Here is a 27,005-nt window from a genome sequence, read left to right as displayed (position 1 = left end):
GTTAGGTTTAGTGGCCTCTCATCCAACTCTGGCCAGCCCTTGCCCCTACTCTGGTCAGCTAGATACCAGAGTATTTTCCTTTTCCAGTTTTCACCAAAATTGCTGAGGTTCTGATCAGGCAAAGACCTGGCTGGGTGTACAGCTCAGCCACGGAAGCAAAGAAGTATTTTTCTCTCTACTTGTCTGATGGTGTCCAAAACTCAAGGTAATATTCCAGTGCCATTTAGAACAGGAATGTTGCCTTCATGATCTGATGCCTTTGCATAAGCAGCCCAAATGGCAGTGGCTTTGCTGCTGTATCCGATCACATCGCACATTCATATCCAATTTGTTGTCCAACATCATCTCTCTGTGCTGGTACGCAGTGTAGCCGCTGTTTGTCGGCAGGAGAGAGCTAGCTTTCCTGCCGACAAAAGCTTCCACTCCGAATGAGCAGCGGTAGCATTGTTAGCACGTGTGCCTAAAAACCCAAGCCAGGAGCTAGGTCCCATGGTGCTAGGTGCTGTATATCACTGTAATGAGAGACAGTCCCTGGCCTGAAGAATTTGCAACCTAAACAGATAAGTCAGATGGAGGAGGAGGAGGTGGTGGTGGTAGTAGTGGTAGTATCCCTACTTTACCTATGGGAAACTGAGGCCCGGGGAGAGAAAGTGAAGCAGCCAGAAGACCATCATTCCTCTCTAGCCCTTGTGCGTTAGCCCATCGGGGGCAGATATCATTCGCCTTTTTTACAGTCCTTCTGACAGTTTTGAATCCCTGTGACAGTGTTAATATCCCAGGTGATTTGAGTTAATTTGGGGAGAGTTCAGGAGACACTGAATCTGGTGCTTTACTCAACTCCAAGCACTCTGCCTCTCCAGCATTTCCTTCCTTTGCTGAGTCCATAATCTCATTTTAAAAAACCAACAATCCAGTTTGTCTGGGATGATTAGTTCTTTACAAACCTGTGTTGTCTCTGTTGTTCATCATGTTTGTCATCTTGTTGCTTAGTGATTTGCCCTGGCCTGCCTAATATTTCTTATTTGGTTGGGGAGGAGTCAGACTTGGGGCAGTAGCTCCAGGATCATTCTTCTTTCCTTTTGTACTATACTTATAAAGTAAGGATAATACTAACCTAGAGCTTCATGTTTATCACTGTGCTTGATGAAATGTGACAGCGATTGGGAGAGGAGGGAGATGTAATCCAGATCCTACTGGTGAAGGACAGGCCCCAACCACATAAGATAAAGGAGAATCTTTATTTTGGTATTGGCCATGTAGGGTCTATGGCACACAGGAGAATTTTGTTGATTCCATCCTGTAGAGGGCAGTGATGTGTGTGTATACACACACACACATACATACACGCACACAGTCTAACTAGCAGCATTATTCATATTGAGGTAGCTCCTATAGGCCCAATCAGCTATCAACCCCATTGTGCCAAGTGCTGTACACACAAATAACAAAAAGACAGTCCCTGCCCTAAAGTGCTTACCTGGAAGCATAAGAAAAGAGACAAGACGTGGGGAGACAGATGGCAGGAGCACCAGATAACAGTGAGACAATTATGAGTACCACAGTAAGAGAATAATGGGAAATCCCCAAGGAGAAGATCCCAACGCTAACGTTTCATTTCTGTACAAAACAATGCCTTCACCTGCTGGTCTAGTTCAATGTCACGTGCCACTCTGATGTCACTATGCAGCCAGTGATGTCCATGGTGGGGATGTCCACAGCTTTCTCTCTCAGCTCTTCCAACTAGCACAGCAATCCCTACTGTCCTGCTGGGGTAGGGCTTTCAGGCTGGGCTTCTCCAAGAGAAGAGCTGCCTACTGGATGGCCAGGCACCAGAGTAATGTCATGGCTGTTCAGCACACTGATGTGCTGCCTGCAGGGTACAGTGACAGTAGCTGGAGACTAGTCACCTCCTGTGAATGACTGCCTACAAGCAGGTTCTCATTATTCCCACCTGATCAGCTCTGAACCAAACAGCTTCACAGCCAGTCCTGAGTCACCCTTGCGGGTTGCAGAGGGGGCCCATTCCAACACTGCTGGCATCCTGTTCCATCAGCAGATTGTTACCCACTGGTGTTTAGGGCTCCAAAATTTCTGCTGGTCTTCACTGTGTCTGCGACCCATGTGGGATGCAGAGGGACCAGAGTAATATCTGTGCCACATTCATGGCTGAACTATCAGTGCTCTGGATTCTGAACAATCTCCATACCCCAGGCTTTGCTCAAGGAATTTCTCTGACCTTTAGCCTTCACTCCCCAGTGTCCTGGGAGAGGGAAATCTCCATATCCCTCCTTTTCTCTTTCTTTATTCCTGTCTCTATTCACTGCCCCTTATCTCCCCCATCCTCATTTGTCCTTAGGAAAGTGAGATGTGAAATTTAGTGGTATTGCTTTAAATAGGTTGTGAGCCCTTTAGTGGCACTCACCATGTTTTCTATTTAGAAACTTGCCAGAAAGTGAGGTGTATATTTTGCTAGGCCTTGCTGGTTTATGGTTAGTAAACACCGTTATTTAGACCCCACTGTGCCCATGTGGTTCCTTCATATTGTGTGCTGTGTAAAGAGCTATGAAAAGTGACCCCCTAAGCCCCTGGGGTAATAGTACCTATTTTAGATCTGCTGTGGATAGTATAATCTCTACTTCCCACTTCCACGCAGAGAGTGGTGGGAGACTGAATGATGATTCAAGGTTACTAGCTCTGAGCCCTCTCACGCAGATGCTGTGGAGTCTTTACTGTCATGCTGAGACTCCAAGAATGGGCACCTAAGGCAACTGTCTGGACTCTTCATGTTTATATCGCCTACAATCAGGGGGTGTGCCCGTTGAAATGAAAACATCTGGCGCCTAGTGACCAGTCAAAATTCTTAGTGTGTATCACTTGGTATTACAGGCTAGTGCCTAGAGCCCCAGCTGCAATCAGGGCACCAGTGTGCGGGTAGGAGGCGGTCCCTGCCCCAAAGAGCATACAATATACATAGAGAAGGAGGGAGAGGCAGGGTTATTATCCCCCTCTTACAGATCTGGAAGCCGAGGCGCAGCTTGACTTCTCTAAGGACCCACAGGAAGTCTCTGGCAGAGCCAGAAATCAAACCCAGGTCTCCTAAGTCCAAATCCAGCGCTTCAATCCCAAGAACAACTTTCCCTCAGGCTGACCGTGAAAAGTAATGATGCCCAAACGAGATGGTTTGGGGATTCTGCATTGCCTAGTACTAATTGTTGTCAAAAGGTCTCTTTAGGGATCCAGCCTGTGTTAATATCGTTATAGGCGCCAACTCCGTGGGTGCTTCAGCCCTGGAGCACCCATGGGAAAAATATGGTGGGTGCTCAGCGTCCACTGGCAGCCTCCCCGATCAGTGCCTCCCCCTTTTCCCTCAGTGCCTCTTGCATGCCGGTGATCAGCTATTCAGTGGCATGCAGGAGGCGCTGGGGGGTAAGGGGGAGGAGTGAGGGTGGGATGTGCTCAGGGGAGGGGTGGGGAAGGGACAGAATAGGGGTGGGGCTTTGGGGGAAGGGTGGAGTGGGGGCAGGCATGGGGCCTGAGGCAAAGCCAGTGGGGAGCACAGCACATTAGAAAGTCAGCACCTCTGAATGTCAGTTGCCGAAATGAGCATTTAACCATATCACCCGTATGTTATAAAATGCATCCTTGATTTTAGCTAGGTTTAGTATAAATGTAGAGTACTTGCTGTAATATGACCCCTCAGCCCACATGATCCCAGAGGGCATTATAAATGGGGTGCTTTATGATCTGTTACTTACACACACACACACACACACACACACGTATATTAAAAGAACACTAAGGTTGCCAAGTGAAGCACTCAGAAGTTAGGAAATTTCAGAATTAACCTTCCCCCTGCAACATTAATTCAGCCCCCTCGTATGCATGCATTATGATACAATCTTTAATGACATGATCACATGCTATTTTCCTCCACAGGATCCCTGTCTCATTCAGTGCACAGAAAAGATGATGAGCCAGCGTTGTGCAGTGAAGGAGGCTGTTGTCTGTAGGACCCCTGCCTCATTTATTGCAGAAGTTGAGAAGGGTGCAGTGACTCAAGCTGGGGATTACAGGGAGAGAAAGGATGATCTCATGGTTAAGGCAGTTGAGTGCTGGGGAACAGGAGTCTATCTCTGCCTCTGCCACATAGTTCCTGTATAATGCTGGGAAAGTGACTTAAACCAAACTGTTCACATGTAGGCACGAACAGTATGTTCCTCATTTTCTGGATGCCCAGCTGAGACCCTGCAGTCTGATTTGCAGAAGTGCTGAGCACTCTCAGCTGCAACTGATGTCAATGGGAGCTGTGCGCTGAACATGACAAGTGCTATATAATAAGTACTTTGGAAAGTCAGATCCGAGGTGTCTTTCCCCTTGGGGCTCCCTGTCCAAGTCTCCATCTCTCTCCTCCCACTTCCAGTCCCAGTCTTCTTGCCCAGCCAGTCCCATTTCCTCTCCCCACAGCTCCTCATCCAATCCCTCTCTTCCCCCGACAATGGCTCTTCAACCACTCTTCTACCCACACCCTGCAGTTCCTCAGAGCTCCCAGTCTCCTTGCCCAGTCCCTGTCTCTCTTCCCCACCTCTGAGTTCCACACTAGGCGCTATGGGGGGGATGGCGCATGCTCAGCAAGGATGGAATCTTTTGGTTTTAAGTCTCTACTGAGCATGTGCGAGGTTTGATTTTTCTCTCCCCCTGCCCCCGGGTTATAATTTGGCCAAATTTAGGCAGATTTTCACAGGGATACCACATCCCTGACACAAAGGCCCACCCTCCTGCCAGCTTTCAAGCCCCTGCTCCAAAGCTTGGAGGCCACTAGAGCTTTTCAGAGAAAAGATCACCAGATTTATTTTAATATGGCAAAACAATGTGTTTTCACTTATTCTCAGAAGTGGCTGAACGGTTTTGGCTGAAACTTTTCAAAACAGTTCAGCCTGAGGCAGTCACCCAGCATGGAAAATTCCAGCCTGAAGGGTTAAAGTTTGGCAAAGTTATAAGCATCTAAAAACAGGGTCTTATAATAGGAAGTGTCAGGCAACTTTAATAACAAGTTGTGCTACCATCTGCACCTATTAATACAAAACACTAAGGCTACACGGTTCAGCACTGAAAAGTCTGGCAATGCCAGTCTTAATTTGGCCCCTTGGTTCTTTTGTATCATGAAATTACAGATCCCCGTCCTGGGCCGGATGCTGACTGCTTAGCCTTGCTGCACCAATACAAAGTGGCTCCTACCCATCGGGGATCCTTACATAGCCTAAAACCACTGTAAGCTGGCATAATAAGTGCAGCTGGGTAGAAAGTGGTGTGACAAGTCCTTTCTGGCAATCCACAGCTTCTGCAGTTTGGTTTAAGCTTCCCCTTTGAATCAATTGGCAGCAGGGCTGGTAGGAACAGCCCAGCAGCTGCAGATATGGTCTACACAGTTAGATCGCCAATAATACTGTATATTGTATGTGTATCACCAGTCCAGCAGCCAAGGGCTGAAGCCACCTGGATTAAGTTCCTCCTTCCCGTAACTCTAGGAAGACCTGAGGAGGTAGCTTCAGGAAGCATTCTTACATACCCTAAAATAGCCAACCGTGGCTCCCAGTCATGAATTGCACAACAAAAAACAGAATTCTCTGAAACCATGCGCAGCTTCCAAATGGAAAGCCTCTACTAGAGGGGGGCTGGGGAATAGCAAAACAAGGAATTTAGACAATGAGGAAATATTTTGGCCCCCTCAGTACCAGAAGGATGCTGATCTATTGGAGAAGGCCATCAGGTATCATTAAGGAGGTAGTGAGTCTGAAATATTGGAGTAGGCTATTAATATTTTGGCCCTCTCTCTATCCCCCCTATGGTCTGCCCAGGAGGTAGGTGGTCATTCTCCCTGAACTATTCATATTGAGACACCACAGGTTTATTTTCTATCCTCGTATAAGCAGGGGAGTAGTCCCGCTACTATGGGGAACTTTCCTGGCTTCTGCATTACCCTGGTGAAGTGGGCTAGCGAAAGGATCTGAGTCCTTGCTCCCACTTCCTTTACCCAGTGGCCTCCCTGCCCTCGAGGACTCCCCTTCCACTCTCCTGTCTGGCAGAGTCCTCGTAACCCCAACAAGGCTGGGCCCAGGATTCCTGCGGGGCTCGACCCCCAACCCTGCTGTGGTCACCTAGGACAGGGGCTAGGGTGTCCCCACTCCGGGGTGCTCTCTCTGCACTGGGCACTTCTTTGACCCACTGACCATTACATACAGTTTAAAGCAAATGCAAGTTATTTAATCAACAATTAATTTTAAAAAGAATAAGGAAAAATGGGAAAGGTTAAAGGAAACACATCAATCCGCTCTGTGGCAGGGAACATCACAGTGTCTCTGGAATGTCCGGGCAGTTCACAGTCTGTTCCTTGTAAGTCCCAGGCCTTCTTCTCAGGCTCTGGCTGTGCTGCAGGGATGCTACGGGTTGGACACTTGCTCTGATGGTGGCCACACACTCTGAGGCTCTAAGTGGTAGGACCCTTCTTCCCTGTGTCGCCCCCCCTGTCGGGGTTACGATCCAAGCCTGGCCTGCAGAGCCTCTTGGCTGAGGCGTCTCCCAGTGCTGGGCCCGCTACCCAGGGTCCCCCTCGCACTCCCCAGCTGCTCACCGCACCCAGCTCCGGACTGCTCCAACCCCAGCTCCACCACTCCGTCTCTGCACTGCTGCTGCTGCTTTTCTGCCTCCAGCTCCCTGGGCTGCTTCTCTGGCCCCTCTGCCTCTGGTTGCTGCAGCTCTGCTTCCAGGACAGGTCTGCTCTGCAGGCTGCTTCTGTGACTCTGCTCCCAGCACTGACCTGCTTCCTGGGCTGCTTTTCTGGCCCCTCTGGCTCTGGTTGCTGCAGCTCTGCTCTCAGGGCAAGTCTGCTTTCTCTGGGCTGTGCCTCTGGTTTTGGGGCTGCAGCTCTGCTCCCAGGACAGGGTCTGCTCTCTCTGGACTGCTTTTCTGGCCCCTCTGGATCTGGTCCAGCTCTGCTCCCCAGCTCAGCTCAGGCCCCTACTTTCTCTTCCGCTCGGCCCCACTCTGTCTGATGCAGGCAAATCCAGCTCACACAGAGGATGAGACCTCCTGACTCCCTGAATAGCCTGCCCGCCCTGTCTTTCAGGCTGACCTGGAGCATTGGCCCCTCCCCATTGTTTCTGGGGGGTGTCAGTCTCAGGGTCCTGATTCCTCATCAACCCTTCCCCCTTTTTAGTACTGGGAGCTAGCAACTGAAACACCCCCACTCAATGTTAGTAAGGGGGCAACAGTCCCCCTACACTCAGTATATGAGTGACTCTTTCCATGCCTTCCTGAACCACCTACTGCCTAGCCCTAAAGGCAGTGGTGGAAAGCCAGAGGGGAAACTATGGCATCCTACTGCTAAGGGAGGACATACTGCTGCTTCTGGGAGCTGCGTGGAGCCACGGCACGCGCAGAGCGGGACAAGCCGCAGACCCCACTCCCTGACAGGAGCTTGAGGGCCGGATTAAAACATCTGAAGGGCCGGATGTGGCCCCCGTGCTGTAGTTTGCCCACCCCTACCCTAAATCTAGCCACAGTTGCCATCTTTTGGGGTGCAGGTCAGACTAGATGATCATAATGGTCCCTTCTGGCTTTAAAATCTAGCACTGTGGTGGCAGAACATAGCTACAAACAAGGTCCTGTGTACCGTGTAGCAGGCCAAACCTAAATTCCGCAGCAGTGGGCCTAGCGTCTCACACAGCAGCGCAACTAGCGGGAGATTGGGGCCGCTTTACATATAGCTTAAAAGCAGAGGATTTTATTGAGTTCCCTGTGAAAGTAAATATGTCCTGGGTGTCATGTGCCATCGAGGCTGTGTTCTGTGTGTGGTTCTGTGTTGGTACAGCACCTCGCACAACGGCGTCCTTCTCTTGATTCAGGCTTCTGGATGCTATGGTAATATCCATAATAAATAACAAATATTAAATTCTCAATGTGCTGTTGAGCTCTTCACTGGAAATGCATCGCAGAAGCAGCCAGGGAGCTTTTTGCAGCTGGGGAGGGACAGTTGGCGCTCGGGGCACTTGTGATGATGCAGGAGGCAGTCTGGAATTGTGAGGCTAAGCGTGTTAGCTTGTGATGAAGTGATCGACAGTGACTTAGTTAACCATGTTGATCCGTACATGGTTGTTGCATTCATGAGTTAATGCCCCAGATCCCCTTTCTTGGAGCCATTGTCTCTGGCTGTGCAGAGCTGAGCAGACATCACTGTGTTAGGTGCACTGTTTGGATGGTTTTCTGCAGGATAATGAGAGTGAGCACCTATGTTTTCCATATGACAGCTTGGACTGTGGAGTGCAATTGGGGGCGCTATGGGTGGATTTGTATAGTATATGGGGCTCTAGCTAGAACTGCCAGGTTCTAAATGCAATGTAGAGAGGCTACAGTCCACTTCCCCACAGTGGCATGAGCATGTCACAGTATTCTACACCTTGGGAGCCAGGCAGTCTAAACCCAGACTAGCAGTAACCACACCTGTTGGCCTGTCTACATTAGGGAAATGACCAAGATGTTGACAGCTGCCACCAGCAATGGGTCCCCCTTGCTAGGGTAGATAGGGCAAAACATCTTCCAGCACCAGCACTGGAAGCGTGACAGACTTCCGGCTCTCCATCACTGCCACTGCAATGCTGCTGATGAGGGCTTTGTCCCATCCACCCTAGCATTGTCAGCAATGGGACCTTTCATAGCACAGCTGACCCATAGGGCCTGATCCAAAGCCCATTGAAAACAATGGGAGTCTTATCCATCAGACCCTAAAGGTTTGTCTACACAGCAGATTTAGTTCTACTGGTATAGTTACACCGCTATAATGTCCCATGTTAGGCTAGAATAAGAGTGTCTGCACAGGGAGTTGTACTGATACATCTATAGTACTTTCATTTCACACCCTACTTCATACCAGTATAACGTCACCATGTAGATAGGCCTCTAGATGCTAATCTAGTACCAGATACTACTCTGAGTTCAGCCAGCATGTATGAAACTTTCCATAGCAATTATGCTGAGTATTTTTATTTTTTTAAAAAACAGACCCTGATCCTCAGTTTAACGGTGAGTTGACGTATATGCACTGATTTTGACAGAGCTACGTCAATTTACACCAGCTGAGAATGTGGCTCAGCATCACTGTTTTCTGCATTCTGGTTCCTTTACAGCACCTTAAAATAAAGACAGCTTTTGTTTGATGGAATCTTGTTTGAAACTGCCTATTCTTGCCAGGACAGTCCTGACTGTTATTGTCCCTGAAGAGAGCACTATTTACCTGCTGTCAGTTCTGGAAGAAGGGGGTGGAGGGAGGATCAGCCACAAAGAAGGGGTCCCACCTCACTCTAAGTTGAGGACTGACTAGGTCAGGTGCAGATCAAGAGCAGAATAGCAATTTAACCCTTGAGAAACATCAAGGAAGCTGCTTGGTTTGGAAATCTCCCAAGAACATGCTTTATGATATTTCCTCCGCCTCCTGCTTTTTCATGAGACTCAAATACTGCACAATCTCTTTGTCTCCACCCGAGCTGGAACAAGTGGAGGGATGTGGAAATGTAAATGCATTAACAAAATGATCCAGCAGGGCTCTGATATTTCAGTGCGATCGCATCCGCTAATTCAGCAACCATTGGAGACAAAGAAACTGCCCCTGAAGAAGTTAGATACTTGGGTGAGGCTAACAATGTGATCAGGACTCTGTTCATCAGTATGGCTTGGAGCATTGCTTGCAGCATCTACAGAAACTGGAAGACACAAGAATTAAGAGGAGCTTTGAAATTCAGTGTGTGGCTGATTTGCATCTTGCTATTTGATTTTTTTTTTTGAGCACCCTCCCTTTATTATTCCCATAAAGGCCTCTGGGGGCTTGCATGGCAAGGCAGCCAAGAAACAGGCCAGTATCGCTGGATTGCAGTATGTATGCACAAGGGACAGGGCAGTGTGCGAGAGAGATTCAGCACTGGTGCTGCCCAGCGTGGAAATGTTCTGTGCTTAAACAGGGGACTTCAGAGCCCACTGTGCAGTCCCTTTCCTCAGGATTAAAAAAAAAATAAGTGAGTGCCTTTGTTGCAGTGCTAGGTCAGCCTAATGTCAGAGCAGCAGCATCATGGGGGGAGGGTATGTATTGCCAGACAGAGTCCTAAAGAGCTCCCGCCCCCGGTGTTTCAAACCATCTCCATTTGGAGGGCAACTCTAAGGCTGTGTCTTCACTACAGAGTTAGCCCAGGATCTTATTTGGGTGTTGTCCTCAACTCCCCTCCCGTCCACACAAAAACTCTCTGAGTGGGGTGTGGTGATGGTTTTTAACTCGGGCTAGCTGGCTTGGCTGGGGGCATAAGCTAACACCTGGGCTGGTAACCTGCCCACTTTGCAGTGAGGATGCAGGGTAAACCTGATAAACCAGTGCTGATAGCCCTCCAGTGCCTCCCCATAATTCTCCCCCAGGTGCCCAGAAGGACAGACACGTTCTCCCACAGTTCACTGGGAAAGAATCATAGAGCAGCTTGGTTCAGTGCAGCACAAAGAACCTGGCATGTGCCCCCAGATGTTCTTGGGGGACACAGGGGAGTGCAGCACCAGTGAGAACACAATACACTAATGGGAAGGTGGTTGGGGCAGCTAGCTTCCTCAGTACATCACTCAGTTATCAGTGGGTCTGAACTAAACCTCCTGATGTGAACCACTCAAACAGAATCCAGATCTATGCTTTCAGGTGGGGCCTGTCTTGATGAATGGGCAGCTGCCTAGGTAGCACCCTGTCCAGACCTAGGAAAAGTTCAGATCTGGATTGAGACCTAAAAGTTGCAGCTTGGGCAGAATTCTGCTTTTAATACATTCTCCCCAAGAGCTGAATCCACAGAAATTGCAAGGGGGTGGTCAGAAGGCAGCAAGAAGGCAACTTAGATACAGTATAGCCAATTCTTTTTTCTTTCTTACAGCCCCAGCTCCTGGAGTCATGTTATTACCTATGAATACCTTTTTTTGGAGAGCGAGGTTTTTAGTTCTCCTGGTTCCAGAGAAAAGCTTGAAAACATGACCCCATAAAGGCTCAGAAACCATCAGGGAAATAAAAACATTCTCATGATTTTTGCAGCCTGACTCAAGATTTTGGAATGTCTGGGGTTAACCATATTGCAGAAGCCAGATTCTGCAGGAGGAGAATAGACTCTAGCTTGTCACTTCATTTAGAAACACACCATTTAAATATAGATCAAGATAAAAATGCTGGCTGGAAATTTTAAATGCACTTTATGCTATGTATTAATCTATGGTATCAAAGGGGCTTTCAACACATCATCCTCTTCATTTTAGGGAGCCTTAGGGAGTGAAAGAAGCCAAGGGGACTGTCCTGGGGAATGTCTTACATTGCTTTTCTTCTTTAAAGCTTTAAAAAAATATGGGCCAAATTCTTCTGTCCTTATCCAGGGAAAACTCCCAGGAATGTCAGTGGGATGCTAATAAGGAGGACAGGAATTGGTCCAAAATTTTAATTCCAGTTTTCAGATGGATAGCTTTGCAAAGATGGCTAAGGGAGTTAGGAATCCCCCTGGAATTCAGTGGGATTTGGGCACCTAACTCCCATAAATCCCAGCCCCAATGTCCTGCAAATGCCCTCTAGGTCTCCGCCCAGGACTTTGAAACAACCAGCAAAATTGTCTGTATCCCTGGTTTTACTCTGTGCCCACGGGGATGCAGCTTTGGGAGTTCAGTCATGAATCCACATGCATGCAGATAGGAACAGTGCCGACCTTAGACCCCAGGCTTGCTACTGGGACCACACAGGTGCCAAGGTTCCCACTGTGTGGATCTGTTTGCAGGATCAGAGACACAATTATGTCACTTTGTTGAGTCACGGTGCGTTGCTGTAAGGAAGTCCTAGTAAATTACAATGGGAACACACCAATAAGACAATAAGGCAGCCTTTCTAAATTGCTATGAACTTTTATAAGTCCAGACATCATCTCAACCACAGTGACTGGAATCAATGATGCTAAAAACATGTATTATTTTACTTGCCTTTCGTAAACAGTTACTTGCCCCAAGCAAATGAGTAAGCAGGAGTTTGCAAGGCAATGGTAAGGATATATAGATCCAGGCTTCCCAGAAGTATATTGTAGTCACGTAGTTTTTTAACCGAGTCTGAGATTCTTTTGTTCTATCAATACAATTTATACATAACTACAGAATAAAGCCATCCTGATTTTGAAATATAATGTGTACAACACAAAGATTATTGCACAAGCTATAAAGACACCTCTAAGTACAATTAGAAGACACTCGCTAATTATTGGAATGAATGAGGTAATATCTTTTATTGGACCAACTTCTGTTGGTGAAAGAGACAAGCTTTCGAGCTACACAGAGCTCTTCTTTGGGTCTCTAATATCCTGGGAACAACACGGCTGCAAAAACCCTGCAGATTGCTAATTATTTGGCAGTTTCAGATAATGAGAAATCTTTGCAAATGATCCCCCTCTCTCGTTTCCCCACCACCACCCAATGTATACATTTATTCCATTCATTAACATATGCCTCTGAGGGAGGGATGCTGAATGACAGGCCAGGGAGAGCTTTGCTGCAATCATCTTTCTGTATGGCTGTCTCAGGGCTCACTTAGCTCGACCCCTTTCACACAGCATGTACCCTGCCAAGCAGGCCGCTTCTTCACCAGGCATCCTGCTTCAAAGGCTCTGTCCCTCCACCTGCAGTCACCCTATAAGCTAGGGTGACCAGGTGTCTAGTTTTCAACCAGAACGCGGGTCGAAAAGGGACCCTGGTGGCTCTGCTCAGCATTGCTGACCAGGCCATTAAAAATTCTGTCAGAGGTGCTGCAGGCCTAAGGCGGGCTAGTCCCTACCAGTCCTGGCACTGTGCTGCACCCCGGAAGTGGCCAGCAGGTCCAGCTCCTAGGCGGGGGAGCCATAGGGCACCATGTGCTGCCCCCTCTCCAAGCACCAGCTCTGCACTCCCATTGGCCAGGAACCCCAAACCCCTCATCCCCATCCCCACCCGAGAGCCAGCACCCCCAGGTCGGAGCCCTCACCCCCTCCCACACTCCAACCCCCTCCCGCACTCTGAATCTCTTGGCCCCACCCCCCCCCAGTCTGGAGCCCCCTCCTGCAACCCAAACCCCTCATCCCTGGTTCTACCACAGAGCCCGCACCGCACAGCCCAGAGTCCATACCCCACTCCCACACCCCAATCCTCTGTCTCAACCTGAAGCCCCCTCCCACATTCCAAATCCCTCGGCCCCACCCCCCAGCCTGGAGCCCCCTCCCGCACTCTAAACCCCTCATCCCCAGCCCCACCCCAGAGCCCACACCCCCAGCCAGAGCACTCCAACCCACTGCCCCTGACCACTGAAAGTGAGTGGGAGTGGGGGGCAGCGAGCCACCGAGGAGAGGGAATGTAGTGAGTGGGGGGGTGTGGCCCCGGGGAGGGGGAGGGGGCGGGGCTAGGGTGTTCAGTTTTGTGCAATTAGAAAGTTGGGAATCCTACTATAAGCCCTTGTTGCTGGGGGACAGAAGGCACTTGTCTTCCCCCCTGCCCACATACACACACCCATCTTTGCTCTTCTCCCTTCCTCTTCAGTTGATTTGCATCCTGCAGTGGTAATGGTTGGAAGATGAGTCAGCAAGAAGAAGTACATGGACACATTGCCTAGCTGTTGTTGCCTAGCACATGGACACATTACCTAGCTGTTGCTCAGATGTAAAAACCCCAGGCCTGATTCTCCAGTGCCTGGTGCCTAGACTTTCACACTCACTTTGCACAGCAGGAGATAACAAGAGAAAGTCCTCCACTGCTGTGTTTCAGTGAAAAAATCCCAATGTGTGGGTGCAACCAAGTGGCTATAGTGGATGGGGATAATTTTCATGTCTGTACCACTATCTCGATCAGCCACTTCTCTCTTCCTCTCAGGCAGTGAAGTAGTCTTGTGTAGCAGCTACAGCATGGAGTCTGGGAATGGAGACACCCCCCCAGTTATGTTCCTTGCTCGCTAGTAACTCACCGCATAACCTTGGGCAAATAATGTCAGCTCTGTGTGCAGCAGGCTCTCCATCTGCGAAACGGGGGGTAATTGTGCTTAATCCCCCCAGCAGAGCTAGCGGGGTTGGATTCGTCACGAATGGTGCTTTGAAATCTCTGGAGTGATGGTGTCATGTGATCCCGTTACATAGCACAGGGATATTCAGATCCCAAGGGATTTCTGTTACATGGAGCCCTTTCTAAAAACACCTGTGGCATCTGTTAAGTGAATCAGTGATCAGCAAGGAGAGCCCATACAAGGCGGGGTAAACTTCAGAGTTCAGATCTTTCCCTGAAGCCTGCAGATTTCAGCAGAAAAGTGTTTCTGACGTGATTGCTGGCATGTCAGACAGCTGGAAGTACACAGCTGCGCCAGTGCAAACAAAATAGACACAAGGTGTAACTCCCACTCCCCAGGGCACAGGCCCCCATTGTCCTTACAGTGATATATACGGATAGTGTGTGTATATTATTGTCCTGATTTAAACGTATTTGATGGCTGACTGTTCTTGTTTGATGGAGACAAACCAAGTTCTCTCTGGAAATCTTGGGGTGGTGCCCCATTCTGGGAAGCAAGGGGTGCAGCAGTAATGGGGGGTGCGGCAGTAACTCCAGGAATTCAGCTTCTGCCTGCTAGATCCAGCGTCAGATGCAGCTGCAGGTGGGGACGTGGGGTAGGCCCTGTGGCTGGCAAGTGTAGGGGGTGTGCAGTGACAGATCCTTGGAAAGGCAGGTCCCTAGAACCTGAAATAGGTCTAAATTTGGCCCTGACTAAAGTGCAGGGTGAGAAATTCCCTTCTGGTCGTTGTGGTTTCAGCTGAACTTTTTTGCCAGGAATGAAATGTAGACAGCTTCCTCCAGCAAAAGCCCACCTGCTGTATCACTCTGTGGGAGAACAGTAGGCAGCGATGGGGAGACGAAGAAGCCAAAGGATAAAGGGGAAGTTATAGTTGTACTTTTGTTCTCTGAATCTTTCCGTGTGCTGTGCTGTGACAGCAGGGAGGAGGAGGAGGCGTGGGGATCGGGAGTGAAGTTTTCAGAGAAATGGTCTAATTAGTGCTTTAAAGTAGCCTGATTCTGAGGTAAACACATTGGTTGTGAGGGGAGAGGTGTTGCAAATCCCCAAAATGTTTCAGCCATCTGTGGGAAGAGGCATCTGCACCAGATTGTGTCTGCCATAGGGGAGGTTTGGATTTAATTCTCATTTTTAGAGGAAAGAAATCTCCCTCCATTAAATCTAAAAAAGGAGGAGGGCGGAGGGGGGGAAGGGGGAAGCAAAGGGACAGCTACTAATCATGACCTAGCAGGGCTTTGGGTGGGGAGGAGTGAGAGAAAAGGCAGCACTTGACTGGAGGAAGGACAGTGCAGTGCAGTGGTTAGGATACTAACTTGGGACTCAGGAGACCTGAGTTCAGTTCCCTTCTCTATAGAGACTCCCTGGGTGACCCTGGATAAGTCACTTAGGCCAGGTCTACCCCAAAAAGTTAGGATGACCCAGCTATGTTGTTGCTCAGGAGTGTGAAAAATCCACCCCCAGGAGTGATGTAGTTAAGCCAACCTAGCCCCTGGTTTAGACAGTGCTAGGTATACAGAAGAATTCGGAAGTGGATTAACTACAGCAACGGGAGGGGTTCTATGCTGAATAGTGAGTATCTATCCTGCAGTGTTTCTAGTGGAAACATAGCCTTAATCTCTGTTTGCTGCAATTCCCATTCTGTAAAATGGGGATAGTAGTACCCCATAGAGAGATGTTGTAAGGATAAATACATGTGAAAAGATTGTGAGGGGCTCAAATACTACAGTAATAAGTATCATACATCGATTGTGTGTATTTGGCTTTATGAAACTGGTGCTCTCTTGTGTGTGTTGTATCTTTACATTTTCTAGGCATTCAGTGTGCACAGTTCAGCAAGCTTCCTGTTCTCAGAGCCCAGTGCAGAATGTCAGAGGAAACCACAGACTGTGCTCTCTTGCATGAGAGGACTACTTTTGTTCTTTCTTGTTTTGTTGTTCTCGTCATTTAAAATAGAGATAGTTGTGTCTGAAAGTACCACTTTGCTCTTTGTATGTGAGGCAACATAATGGACCAAGGCATAGTTCCCGGTTTGAAATGGGGACAGATGGAGACTGATGGAATAATGGACAACTCTTCACTCCTCCCCATCCCAATATCCCCACCATCACCTGTCATAGGGTAGCTGGCCCGTTAAGGGGAGTTGGATCCAGCCTCACCAGTGATGGATCAGCTGCCTCCAGGCTGAGACTGATCAGCTAGAGATTAGGTGATTAAAAAAGTCAGCAAGGAGCTCAGTTAAGGAGAGAGCTGTCAAGGAGCAAGGAGGATCTGGCAGGAAGCTTCTGGGCCAGGGGAGAAAGGAAGTAGGCTGGCTCCTGGGGCAGACCCTGAAGCAGAGTATGACTCTCAGGCGAGTGGCCTGTAGAGTGGAAACCTGCAGGGAATAGATAGGCCCCTGCAAAAGATCCTGGTTGGGGAAAGGGATGATTGATGTGCTGTGCTAGCTTTTATGTGGAAGAAACAAAGCTGGAGCCCTGGGGAAAGGGCCTGGCCAGATTCTGGGCATGGTCCTTCCTGGCCTGGGGATAGATGGCCACCATTGCACATGGTCTGACCTTGAGTGCAACAGGTGCAGTTAGAGGTGGTTACTGATTAAAAAATTGGATTTTTTCAGCTTGGGAAGCCTGAGGTATCAGCAGCTCCCAGGAGCAGCAGCTAGCTAGGTCGCTGCTCTGTTCCAGTATAGTGAATCCAACAGATTCCTCCTCAGCGCTTCATTGGACTATCTGGGCTCCTCCTAGATGTGGAAGCCGCTCAACAGCGGGAAGATCTTCCACCAAAGGCAGAGCACCTCTAATCGTCTGGGTTTTCTTAGGCCTTGGAGCTTGAATTTATGAAGCTCTCATTATAAAATATGGATGTACTAAGAGCAGATTGATTTTAAAAACCTTGACTCTGGCTACCCACCCCGAGATGGGCCGGTATGTGGGCTTTGTCACTTATTTGGGAAGGCTTCAGTCAGAACCCTTGCCTTTCCAGGCTAGGGAGCAACTCCTCATCCAGGGTGTTAAACCCGAGCTGAGTTTGGCCAGTGATTGATTGTGGAGGTTGGTAGTGGGTTACAGATCCTTTTGCCTCCAGGTGACTAGTTTCAGTATTCACCAGAGTAGTGGTGACAGAATTCGTACAAGCAATAGCTTTATCCAAGAGGCCAAGGAAATGCTAATCCTTGGTATTATTTATGTAGCCCTTTTCATCAAAGAGCCCAGAGTTATAAAAGTGGGGTATCCGTCTCTCCTCACTCTTACAGGTGTGGAACCTGAGGCATGGAGAAGCTAACAGACTTGCCCTAGAGCACACAGTGACTCAGCGAGGAACAGAATCCAAATCTCCCAACCCAATCCTGTGGTCTGTTCACGGTGCCATGCTGCTGCTTCTTGCAGCTGAACTGCACCCTGTGACATAAGGAGGCCGCTGAACTCCAAAGAGAGGCAGTGAATGAGAGGTACATGGGTGGCATACTTTCCTTGCCATGTTGTGTGCTGTCTCTCTTGTGTGGAAATAGAAGACTTTAGGTTCCAGGGGTGCCAAACCAGCTCTGGACTCCATAAAGTTCTCTAAGGAAGTAGAGATGGTGAGGGTACAGATGATGATCTCTTAGGGCTTGTCTACCTGGCCAGTTCATGCTCAGCAAGCTAGGGTGCGAATGTACCGTGCACTAGCCTGCCACTCACTCACTGGCCCAGTGGACACTGCTACCACATGCTAAAAAGCCATATAGTGTGCTTTGACATAGTGTGCTTTGAAACAGGAGTACATCAAAGCTCTCAGGAACTCTAGTGCATGGTAGCAGAGATCACATGGCCCGTGAGCACATGGCAGGCTAGTGTGTGGTACATTCACACCCCGGCTTGCCGCGTACTAACTGATCACATAGACGAGTCCTAGATGAAGTTAGGAGATGTAGGTGAGTAAGAAAAAAGATACACTAAGTGGCATTTGATTCTGAAGGGTAAATGTTGCCTTAAAAAACAGACATGCTGATGGAGCACAAACACCACGGATTTATTATTTATCATGATTTGTACCTTTATATTGTGTTCCACTCAAGATTCTCAAAGCCCTTTATGAACTTTAATGAACTAAGCAGTACAGCATTCACATGAGTCAGGGTGGTATTATTACAGTTAATTTAAAGGGGGGGAAACTGAGGCAGAAAGAGTTGACTTGACTTGTCCCAGATCACAGCAAATCTGTAGCAGAGCCAGGAATCAATTGGCTGACTCTCAGCACTTGACAATGCTTCCTTTTTGGAGAGGTTGCTAAGAACAAACAAGAGGGTATCCCAGTATGGTAGTATGAAGGTGTGTGGTAGCACATTTTCCACTGGGGACAAGAGCTGGTTAATAGGCTCAGTTTTTACCCTTCCCAGATTTGATGGATTCTCCCCCCCCTCCCCACCTTCTTTCTTTCCTTCTTAACATACTGCTGGTTGCTGTGGCAGCTGAGTAATGCAGAAGTTCTGCCTGAAAAAATGCTTCCTCCTTATATGATACTGTACATATTGTTATGGAAATTGTCCTCATTTCCCCTGAGCACACTTTAAATAACTCGAACAGCAGTGCTAATGAGCAGAAAGATATCTGCAATCCCCACTGTGCAACTTGACATACTTTACCCCACTCTGAATTCCATTTGCTCATCATTGAGCATTTTAAAGATCTGGTAAAATAATTGGCTTTCTCTCTTTGGTCCAGTCATTTTGGTCTTAGCACTTGGAACTAAAAGGTCAGCTTTGGCTGAAACCTTGCTATTGCAGCTATGCCATTTTTCACTGCCAAATATCTTAAGAAAAGCAAGTGTCTCCGAAAGGGTAAGTCATGATATTTTTGATGTGTTCAGTGTTGTGTGTTTTACTTTAAATCACGGGAAAGGATTTATCCTGTATTAACATGCAGAGGGAATAGAGCTATGCATGCAGCAGTTCGGTTAGCAAAGGGAGCTTTATTCTGCTCTGTACATTTTTGATCTGAGATATCGTATGTGGTGGTGTTATGCTTTCTACATTCAGTAAAACCAACTAATCAGAAGAATGTTTAACCCTGTAAACACTGCATGCATTTTCTGTCACATGGACTGATTTTCTATTTCAGAACAAAAAACCCATGTGGTGTGTGTTCTGTTTTTGTCTTTTTCATGTAAGTTAGCTATGCATCTGAACAGGGATAACGCGCTCTCTAGCATTTTCATTTGTGTTAACAAAAAGGAGTTGCATGTTTCTCTGGATTGAGATGATAACCGATAACGACACAAAATGGAAAAATCGCATTTTCTCCAAGCACCTTCCCTATATTTGAGAGACATGAGTGCATGATTGTACATAGATTTTTGGGTGGTTGTGTTGATGTTTTCATTCAGAATGGCTGTCTGTGTCTTCCTCAGCAATGTAATTGTTCTGCATTCAGGTAGATGTATAGCTGTTTGAGAGCCGCTTGCTTCTAGCATTGTAAAAATTAACAAGGCTGTAGCCTTCAGCATGAGAAATCACATTAAAAATAGGTTTGACTCATTCTGCTGCTTATCTCTGTATTGCGACTGGTTATCTAGCCGTCAGTCTGGATGCGAGTCCCGCAATAAGGAGAACAGCAGTGATTTCTCATAGTAGGGAATCAACCATCAGTTCCCTAAGATTTGTCTTAGCTACCTAACTAAGCGTTTATACCACACTCATTCCCATGCGATCCCGTGGGATCCATCACTTGAATGGACATTGGTTCTAGGGCGAAACTCAGAGGCAGAATCATGCATTTTAAAAGGTGATTTAAAGTTGGACAAAGGATTTTGAACATGAAAATTGTCTTGTCCTCAAGCTGTCTTTTCTATCGGGCTGGTGTGGACTAGGTGACCATGCAGTCAGAACTAATGGAGTCAAGGAATGAGAATTAACCAGTCTGGACCAAGCAAACCTACTGCCATTGGCTGGGTCTGACTTTTTAGGGATGACTTTAAATTTTTGGGGGATCCAATTTTGTTATTTATATATTTCTTGGAATTCAGAAAGCTTTTAAGGTGCCCTGTTAAGAGACGGGGAGAGAGAGAGAGAGAGTGTGTGAAAAGAAAAGGAGGACTTGTGGCACCTTAGAGACTAACACATGTATTTGAGCATGAGCTTTCGTGAGCTACAGCTCACTTCATCGGATGCATTCAGAGCGTGTGAGTGTGTGTGTTAAGGCTTTCCATCTGCATTGTTATCTGGAGCTGTTTACTTATCTCTGGCTTGACTCCCATTCTCACACACACCTTTCTAGCTTGAGTTAAGTGTTGGTTTAAATTCGAGCTGTCTAGCCCATCGAGGGGGCAGGATGAAGTCTGAAGGCTGACACTGGAGCTAGTGATGCAAGGGGGATGCATCACTTGGAATTACCGTCTGGGGGTGGGTGGGGTGGGAAGGGACAGTGTGGCTGCTCTTCCTGGAGCTAGGCTAGCTGGACTGGAGCGACTGCAGTGTCGTCACTCGAGTTGACGGTTGCAGTGAGCACAAGCCACAGAGAGAGGGGGGAATTACTCCAGTCACATTCTGACCTGAATTGTAGTAAGTGTTTTGATCCAAGTTCTTGCTCTGTATGTGTGTGTGTGTGTGTGAGTGAATGCCCAGGAGAGGGTCCTGGGAACAGCCCGCATCCCTCTGCTGTAGGACAGGTTATCCCAATCGTGCTTCACCAAGATGGGAGCCACGGTTCAGGGAGGTTACAATGAGCATTCCCAGACATGGAGGTAGGGTTGCCAGGTGTCTGGTTTTCAACCAGAATGCCCAGTCGAAAAGGGACCCTGGTGGCTCCAGTCAGCACTGCTGACGGGCCTTTGAAGGTCCAGTCACTGGCGCAGCGGGGCTAAGGTAGGCTCCCCGCCTGCCCTGGTTTCACGTGGCTTCTGGTTCCTTCCCAAGCATCAAGGGAGCAATGGATGTGGTTTTACTGGCCCCATAGTCCAGCCCTAGGAGGCTGTAAGATGCTGTAACTAAGCTGGCACCATTGGGAAGAGCCAGTGGCAGGAAGTGGGCTTGCAACATTGAATATGTTGCCCAGGCTCATTGCAAGGGAACACTTAGTGTTTAACTGGAAGCTGAGATTAGCTGTTACGTTCCTGTTCCCTGTGTGTGGCAGGGCTGACTGTGACCTCAGGCTTTCTGGGACTGCCACAGCTGGCTCAGCCAACAATGCAGGACTCTTGTACCTAGTGAGTCAGTGATGCTGTGCAAATCCTTAGGAAGCAGCAACCCAAACTCCTCTTCCTGGGCGTGCGCGCACTCTGATTCTTCCTGGGCCTATCCCTGATTCCTCTCTCTGCATCGAGTGTGCATAGACTCATCAGTCTCTGTAACCTGGACAACTCCTCAGAATAGCTCCTGCTCAGAGACGTGGCTCAGGAGAATCAGACCCCTCACGCATCGCTAGGCCCAAACCCAAACGAGCTCCTTTTGCTCGTTCATCCTCTTCCCATCCTGCTCTGCCTCCTTCCACCCCAGTTCCTGGAGAGGAGCCACCGAAACACCATGTGAGAGCCCATTGCCACCCTACTCGCTGCTAGTTAGGTGTCCCTCTGCCCCAACACGAGTGGTGTCAGAGGGAAGCTGGATTCCTGCCAGTGTTGAGGAGTTCCATCCGGTTCCTGTGTGCTTCCCTGCTGCACTCCCTCCAGAGCTCACTTTGATAGCAAAGGGCTTTTCCTGCTGTCTGAGGCAGGAGGCTGCCACTTGTTCCAGTAAGTAAATGTGGCTGTTAAAAGGCATTAAATGATTCTAAAGTGTCCCGGGCTTTGTGTCAAAAGTGTGGTTGCGTTAAGGCTAGTGTCACCTCAGGCTCCGCTGGGTCTGTCCTCACTCGCTACTCTCAAACCTCTTGGCAGAAACATCTGTAGTGAGCGGTGGCAGCTACCATCCCCCATGCCCGGGAATGGCCAGAGGGCAAGGAATGGTCCATGGGCAAGAAGCCAACCTGGTCAGTAGGAAGCTGGGAGGGCAGGAAAGATGTCTTGTGCCTTGGAAAGGTCAGTCCTCTCTGGAGCCAGAGGGAAGACCCCTGGATCCAGATTCAGCTGTGATGGGATCTTGCCCAGGGTCACACAGGGAGTGTGTGGTAGAGGGGGGATTAAATCCAATTTACCCTATCACTCTGTATCTGTGACCTGTGCTCTTCATTATCTACCACTCCCCCAATTTTTGTGTCGTCTGCAAACTTTACCGGTGACTATTTTATCTTTTCTTCCAGGTCACTGTTAAAAATGTGAAATAGCGTAAGGCTGAGAACCAGTCCCTGTGGGACCCCACTGGAAACACATCCACTTGACAATTTGTTACATTTACATCATTTTCAGACCTATCAGATAGCCAGGTGTTCCTTGTAGCATGTTTTTCCAGGGCTTTGTGCAGTGAAGTTCTAAACTGTACTTAAGTGTGTACATGTCCCATGGTGAACTTTGCTTTCATCCCATCCTACATCACCCCTGCTCCCTTAGGCAATTCCATATCCCTCCTCTCCTTGGGCCTGATCCCAGCTGTGACAGGAGCCAGGGCCGCTACGTACCCCTTGCTATCAGGCCCTTTGTTTTTGTCCTGCTCTCGGCTTTGTGCCTCTGTTCCCACTTGGACTCGGCTGCCATTTCCCGTGCATGGAGCATCTCTCCTTCCCTCCTTAAAGGAGAACTGCAACCCAAAAGCACAGGGCCCTTTCTTGCTGCTTTGTTCTTCCACAAACAGTCATGGGTGGTGAATAAAGAAAGGGGTCAACGTTTCCCACAGATCCCACCCAGCAGTGTGTTTTTAGCCTCTGTAGCATGCACTTATAAACCCGCCAGCATTACAGAGTCTGGAAACACACAGTTCAGGGGTCCAGATACTTCACCCTGGCCAGGTGGAAATGACACTTCACTGGTATCCCAACCAATCTCAACTCATGTCAGCCTCTGCCAGCTACACACAAACACCCCACTATAGGTGCTGTCAAGGCCAGGAGCAACAATGTTTTCCTCTTTGCAATTTGCCATTAAAACCCACTTCTTTCTCCAACCTTTCGGAGCTCCATCCTCAGCAATAATATCTCCGCCTTCTCTTGCCTGAGCAGTTTAATGAATTGTACAGTATTTGCTGGCTCTTTGGGGAAAGATCCCTCTGTCTCTATGTATCTTGTCCAGCCCCGTGTACACTTGTAGCGCTGTAACATGGGCCACATCCTGAGCAGTGCTGGCCACCTGCAATCCCCACTGGAGTTGCTAGGAGTGGTGAAATTTCAAGGTGGGGCCCTGCAACAGTCAAATCATGAAAATCCTTATTGATTTTATCCTGCCTGTTGATTCCAAAGGGAAAAGACGTTTCATCTTCTCCGAAGATGTTGTTTCCTTGTCCTCCTCAATTCAGAAAATTAATAATGCATCTTCTATTGCCGAGTGATTCCAACTCTGCTGCAGCGGTAGATTTATAGGACTTCAAAGTCAGATGATTAAGGATCAGCTTCAGTTCCTAGCCAGACAAGCAAAACAATCACTCTTTTAAAAGGAGAGGACGCGTTCACTTGTGCTCTGTCATGTTGCGGTCACACTCATTGTGTTCAGCAAATGGGTCTGACAGGGAGATGCTGTGTGCGTGAGACAAGTGACGGGCCTGCTCCTGATGGCAGAGGCTCTGGCTGCTAGTTGGGAGGAGCAGTGAGCCAGGGCCTCAGAAGTTCTAGTGATTCCCACTCCGAATCACAGTGGTGATGCTGGATGCTCCCAGTGTCCCCACCATGTAGGTGAGGGATTGGAGGCACCGAGTGTTCATCTCTAAGGACACAGGGGAGTCCTGGCTCCTAGGCCTGTGCTCCGCCCACTCAACTGCACCCTTCTCTCTCCCTCACTGATGTGGCCTGGTTGTTCCCTTCCCCTTGTGTGTGCAGAGGGGTGTTTATGTGCAAGGAGGGGGATTTCACTGAGGCGAGCACTGGTTTGGCTGCTCAGCCAGCAGAAGCCCAGTACTTTGGGCGCTCTGGTGTGTGAGGGGGAGGGTGGCCAGGACTGGAGTTCAAGAGAATCGTAGAGCAGCTGCTGTTCCCATTGTGATCTCTTGGGAAGGGGCCCTAAAGCCTACGGCTATTGTGATTCGATATTAGTACCAGTCCAGCCAACAGCACGGCAGCAATCCATTGTCATGGGTAGCTGGGCTGGGGATTGAATGGCAACTGAACGCCAATGCAAGCTCTGCTGCTACAAAGGCCCAGGTGGCACTCGTGGTGTTGGGGAATTATTTTCCAGGCTGCATCGTCCGGGTTCCTTCCACCTCACTGTTTTCCCCATGCACCTGGTGGATAATGTAGCAGAGGAAGCAGAGCAGGACCATTACTTTTAATGGTGGGGGGAGGGGGATGATCCTACCTCTGTTATATAAATGTGCCTTCAGGCCCGGACTGAGATCAGAAGGGTTGGGTAAAGCTTGCCTTGCTGCTGTTCCCTGAGCTGTCCCTGTTCTGTGGGTGCAAGGAATAACTTTCTAGGATTGTTAGGCTGGCCCATCTCACCCAAAATGAATGTAAAAACTCCAGCCTGACAGGTGCCCTTAGGCGGAACGTAATACAGGGAGACTCTTGACTCTTTCCAAATCCTGACTGCTGGATTCTGCATGATCGGCCGCTGCAATGCTGAGGGAGGCCAGAAGGCAGAGCTCAGCGCTCCTGGCCCCCAGAGATTCTGAAAGGAGTTGGCGGGGCGCCTCTGAGACTCGTTCAGTGAGCAGCTCAGGTAGTCAGGTGGCTCCAGCATGAGTCCATACCGTGAGGGCTGTTAAAATGTTAGCGGTTTCTTTCTTCAGGCAGCAGTGAGCAGCTGACCATGTGGGATTCAGGCCACTCTCTCAGCGGGGCTCTGCGACTCGTCTGCTAGCGAGCCCAGCACTGCCAAGAAGCACAGCGCTAGGGAAGCAGTGTTGGCCAACACGCTGCTATGCCACTCAGTGAACTGTGCACGTGCTGCTGAAAGAACAGTGACTCTGGCTCATGAGTTAAAGCTCTCCAAGCAGGGGAGGAGCCAGCCGGTAAGAAAGTGATGGGCTCCCTTAGTTGTGTTGTGGGTTTTTTTTTTTTTTTAAAGGAACTTCCCACTGTCCAGAGCACTCCTTTGGTCAGCAAGCTGCCTGCTTCCCATCCCATGCTGTGGGTGCTTCCCTGATGTCCCCAGGCCTTTCTTGTCTTGCCTTGCCTGTTGCTCTGCCCCGTTTCATGCCCTCCTGCACTGGCATTGTGCATTTACAGCATGTGTCACTGGGCACAGCCCAGGGCAAGATCAAAGCTCCCGCAGCGTTATTCCTATCCTGCCAGGAAGTGGCGTTTGGTTAAAGCAAGGCAGTAGGACTTGGCAGAGCTGGGTTCCATTCCTGGCCTGCCGCCGATTGCTAGGTGACCTTGGGCAAGTCACTAAAGGCCAGATTTTTAAAGATGCGTAGGTGCGTAAAGATGCAGATCGGTTCCTAGGTGCGCCTCATATTTTTAAAACCACCAGTCAGCTGCATTTAGTCTCTCTGTGTCTCAGTTCCCCTTCTGTAAAATTAGGATGATGATAATCAGAACTAAGTGAATAATCCATAGCACATAATGGACTCCCTCAATGTAGTCTTGTTTTCAGAATTTCATTGTGCATGACCAGTCTTTGATTTCCTCAGAGGTATTCGTTGTTCTAAACTATTACCCAGCTCATTTCTATGAATGGATCTTGGTCTGTAGGTTGTTTGCAATCAGTGTGGTGTTGTTATTCACTGTCTGAAGTGTGCCATTCAAGCTGTGTTGGATATTTTTGATTGGATGGGTAGGTAACAAAGTATTGTTCATATTTCCTGATCGGATGAGTCTGAATTTTAGGCTTGATCTGCACTTATGTTAGGTTGACAGAGCTACATCAGGCGGGGTGAGAAAAAGCCACAGCCCTGAGCAATACAGTTATGCAGACTTACCCCCAGTGTGGACGCAGCTGTGTCGACAGAAGAATGTTTCCATTGACTGTCGTCTGGGGGAGGAGGGGGTTTTCCTACACTGATGGAAAAATCCCTTTCCTCAGTGTCCTCTGCATCTACGCTACGCTGGCATAGCTACAGTGCCCTAGTGATGCCAGTACAGTCTCCAGAGTGTAGACTAAAGCCCTGCAGAGGGACTGTCTATTATAACAGGAATTAAAGGGTTTTTTTACATGGTTTAAGCAAGTTTTGTTTTATTCTTTCGGAGGTAAAAATTATGTCTGAATTCCATTTATATATAATCAACTTTTTTTTTTTTTTTAGTATCACGAGGGAATCTCTTCTTGAGGAATCAAAGGTTTTTGCAGGTGGGAGTGGGATAAAAATGTAAGAAACAATACAGGACGGTTGGGAGCAGGTATTGTGAGGTGGGATGGGGGCAGGATTTAAAAAATAGTCCCGCGCAGGGCTCTAACATAGACCAGTCCTTAGAACTGAGCTGGTGTGAAGAGCTGTTTTTACTGTGTGCCTGCTTCTGAGAGTAGGGTTTTATTCAGCTTTAACACAGATTTTTCAACATCTGCGGAGCCATCAAAAGGAACAGTCTATACACAAAGCCTGCTGACAATGTATTATGAATATTTATTCTTAAATAATAATCATTAGTGGTAACTACTATTTTAATGCATAGCTGTCCAAAGCCAAAACCTTCTGGGTATAAGAAACAAAGGCAAGATGACTGTGAAATCCACTGAGCCTGGCTCGTGTCTGGAGTCGGGGGCCCTGCTGTGTAACAATATGGGGTGTGGCTTCAGGCAGGGGCTGAAGGCCATTCTTCACTTTGGGCGGCTGGGCTGGGGATTTGCAGGGAAGAGCAGACTGTGCCTGGCTGCAGCTAATAGCCTGCTCTCACTCCTGTGAATCTTGAAATAAAAATACTTGTTAAATAGACGCGTTGTGTCTTTAACGAGAGCCCAACGC

General features: G+C 48.5%; 1 protein-coding gene across 5 annotated transcripts in view; it reads left to right on the top strand.

Annotated features, from left to right (window-relative positions):
- The window catches only part of ARHGAP22 (Rho GTPase activating protein 22), a 240,416-nt gene that overhangs the window by 130,718 nt on the left and 82,693 nt on the right, over positions 1-27,005 (top strand). The window contains exon 1 of one of the 5 annotated variants that reach the window (XM_073353055.2): positions 18,522-18,926. The exons of the other annotated variants lie outside the window; for them this stretch is intronic. Coding sequence (XP_073209156.1) covers positions 18,875-18,926 — 52 coding nt within the window. The 5' untranslated portion in view covers positions 18,522-18,874. Of the gene's footprint in view, positions 1-18,521; positions 18,927-27,005 lie in introns of those variants that run through there. 5 annotated transcript variants of the gene reach the window in all.

This window comes from Lepidochelys kempii, chromosome 7 (assembly GCF_965140285.1).
Source record: "Lepidochelys kempii isolate rLepKem1 chromosome 7, rLepKem1.hap1, whole genome shotgun sequence".
Taxonomy (NCBI): domain Eukaryota; kingdom Metazoa; phylum Chordata; order Testudines; family Cheloniidae; genus Lepidochelys; species Lepidochelys kempii.
The sequence above is the reverse complement of the archived record's forward strand: the minus strand, read 5'-3'. Positions and strand labels throughout refer to the sequence as shown.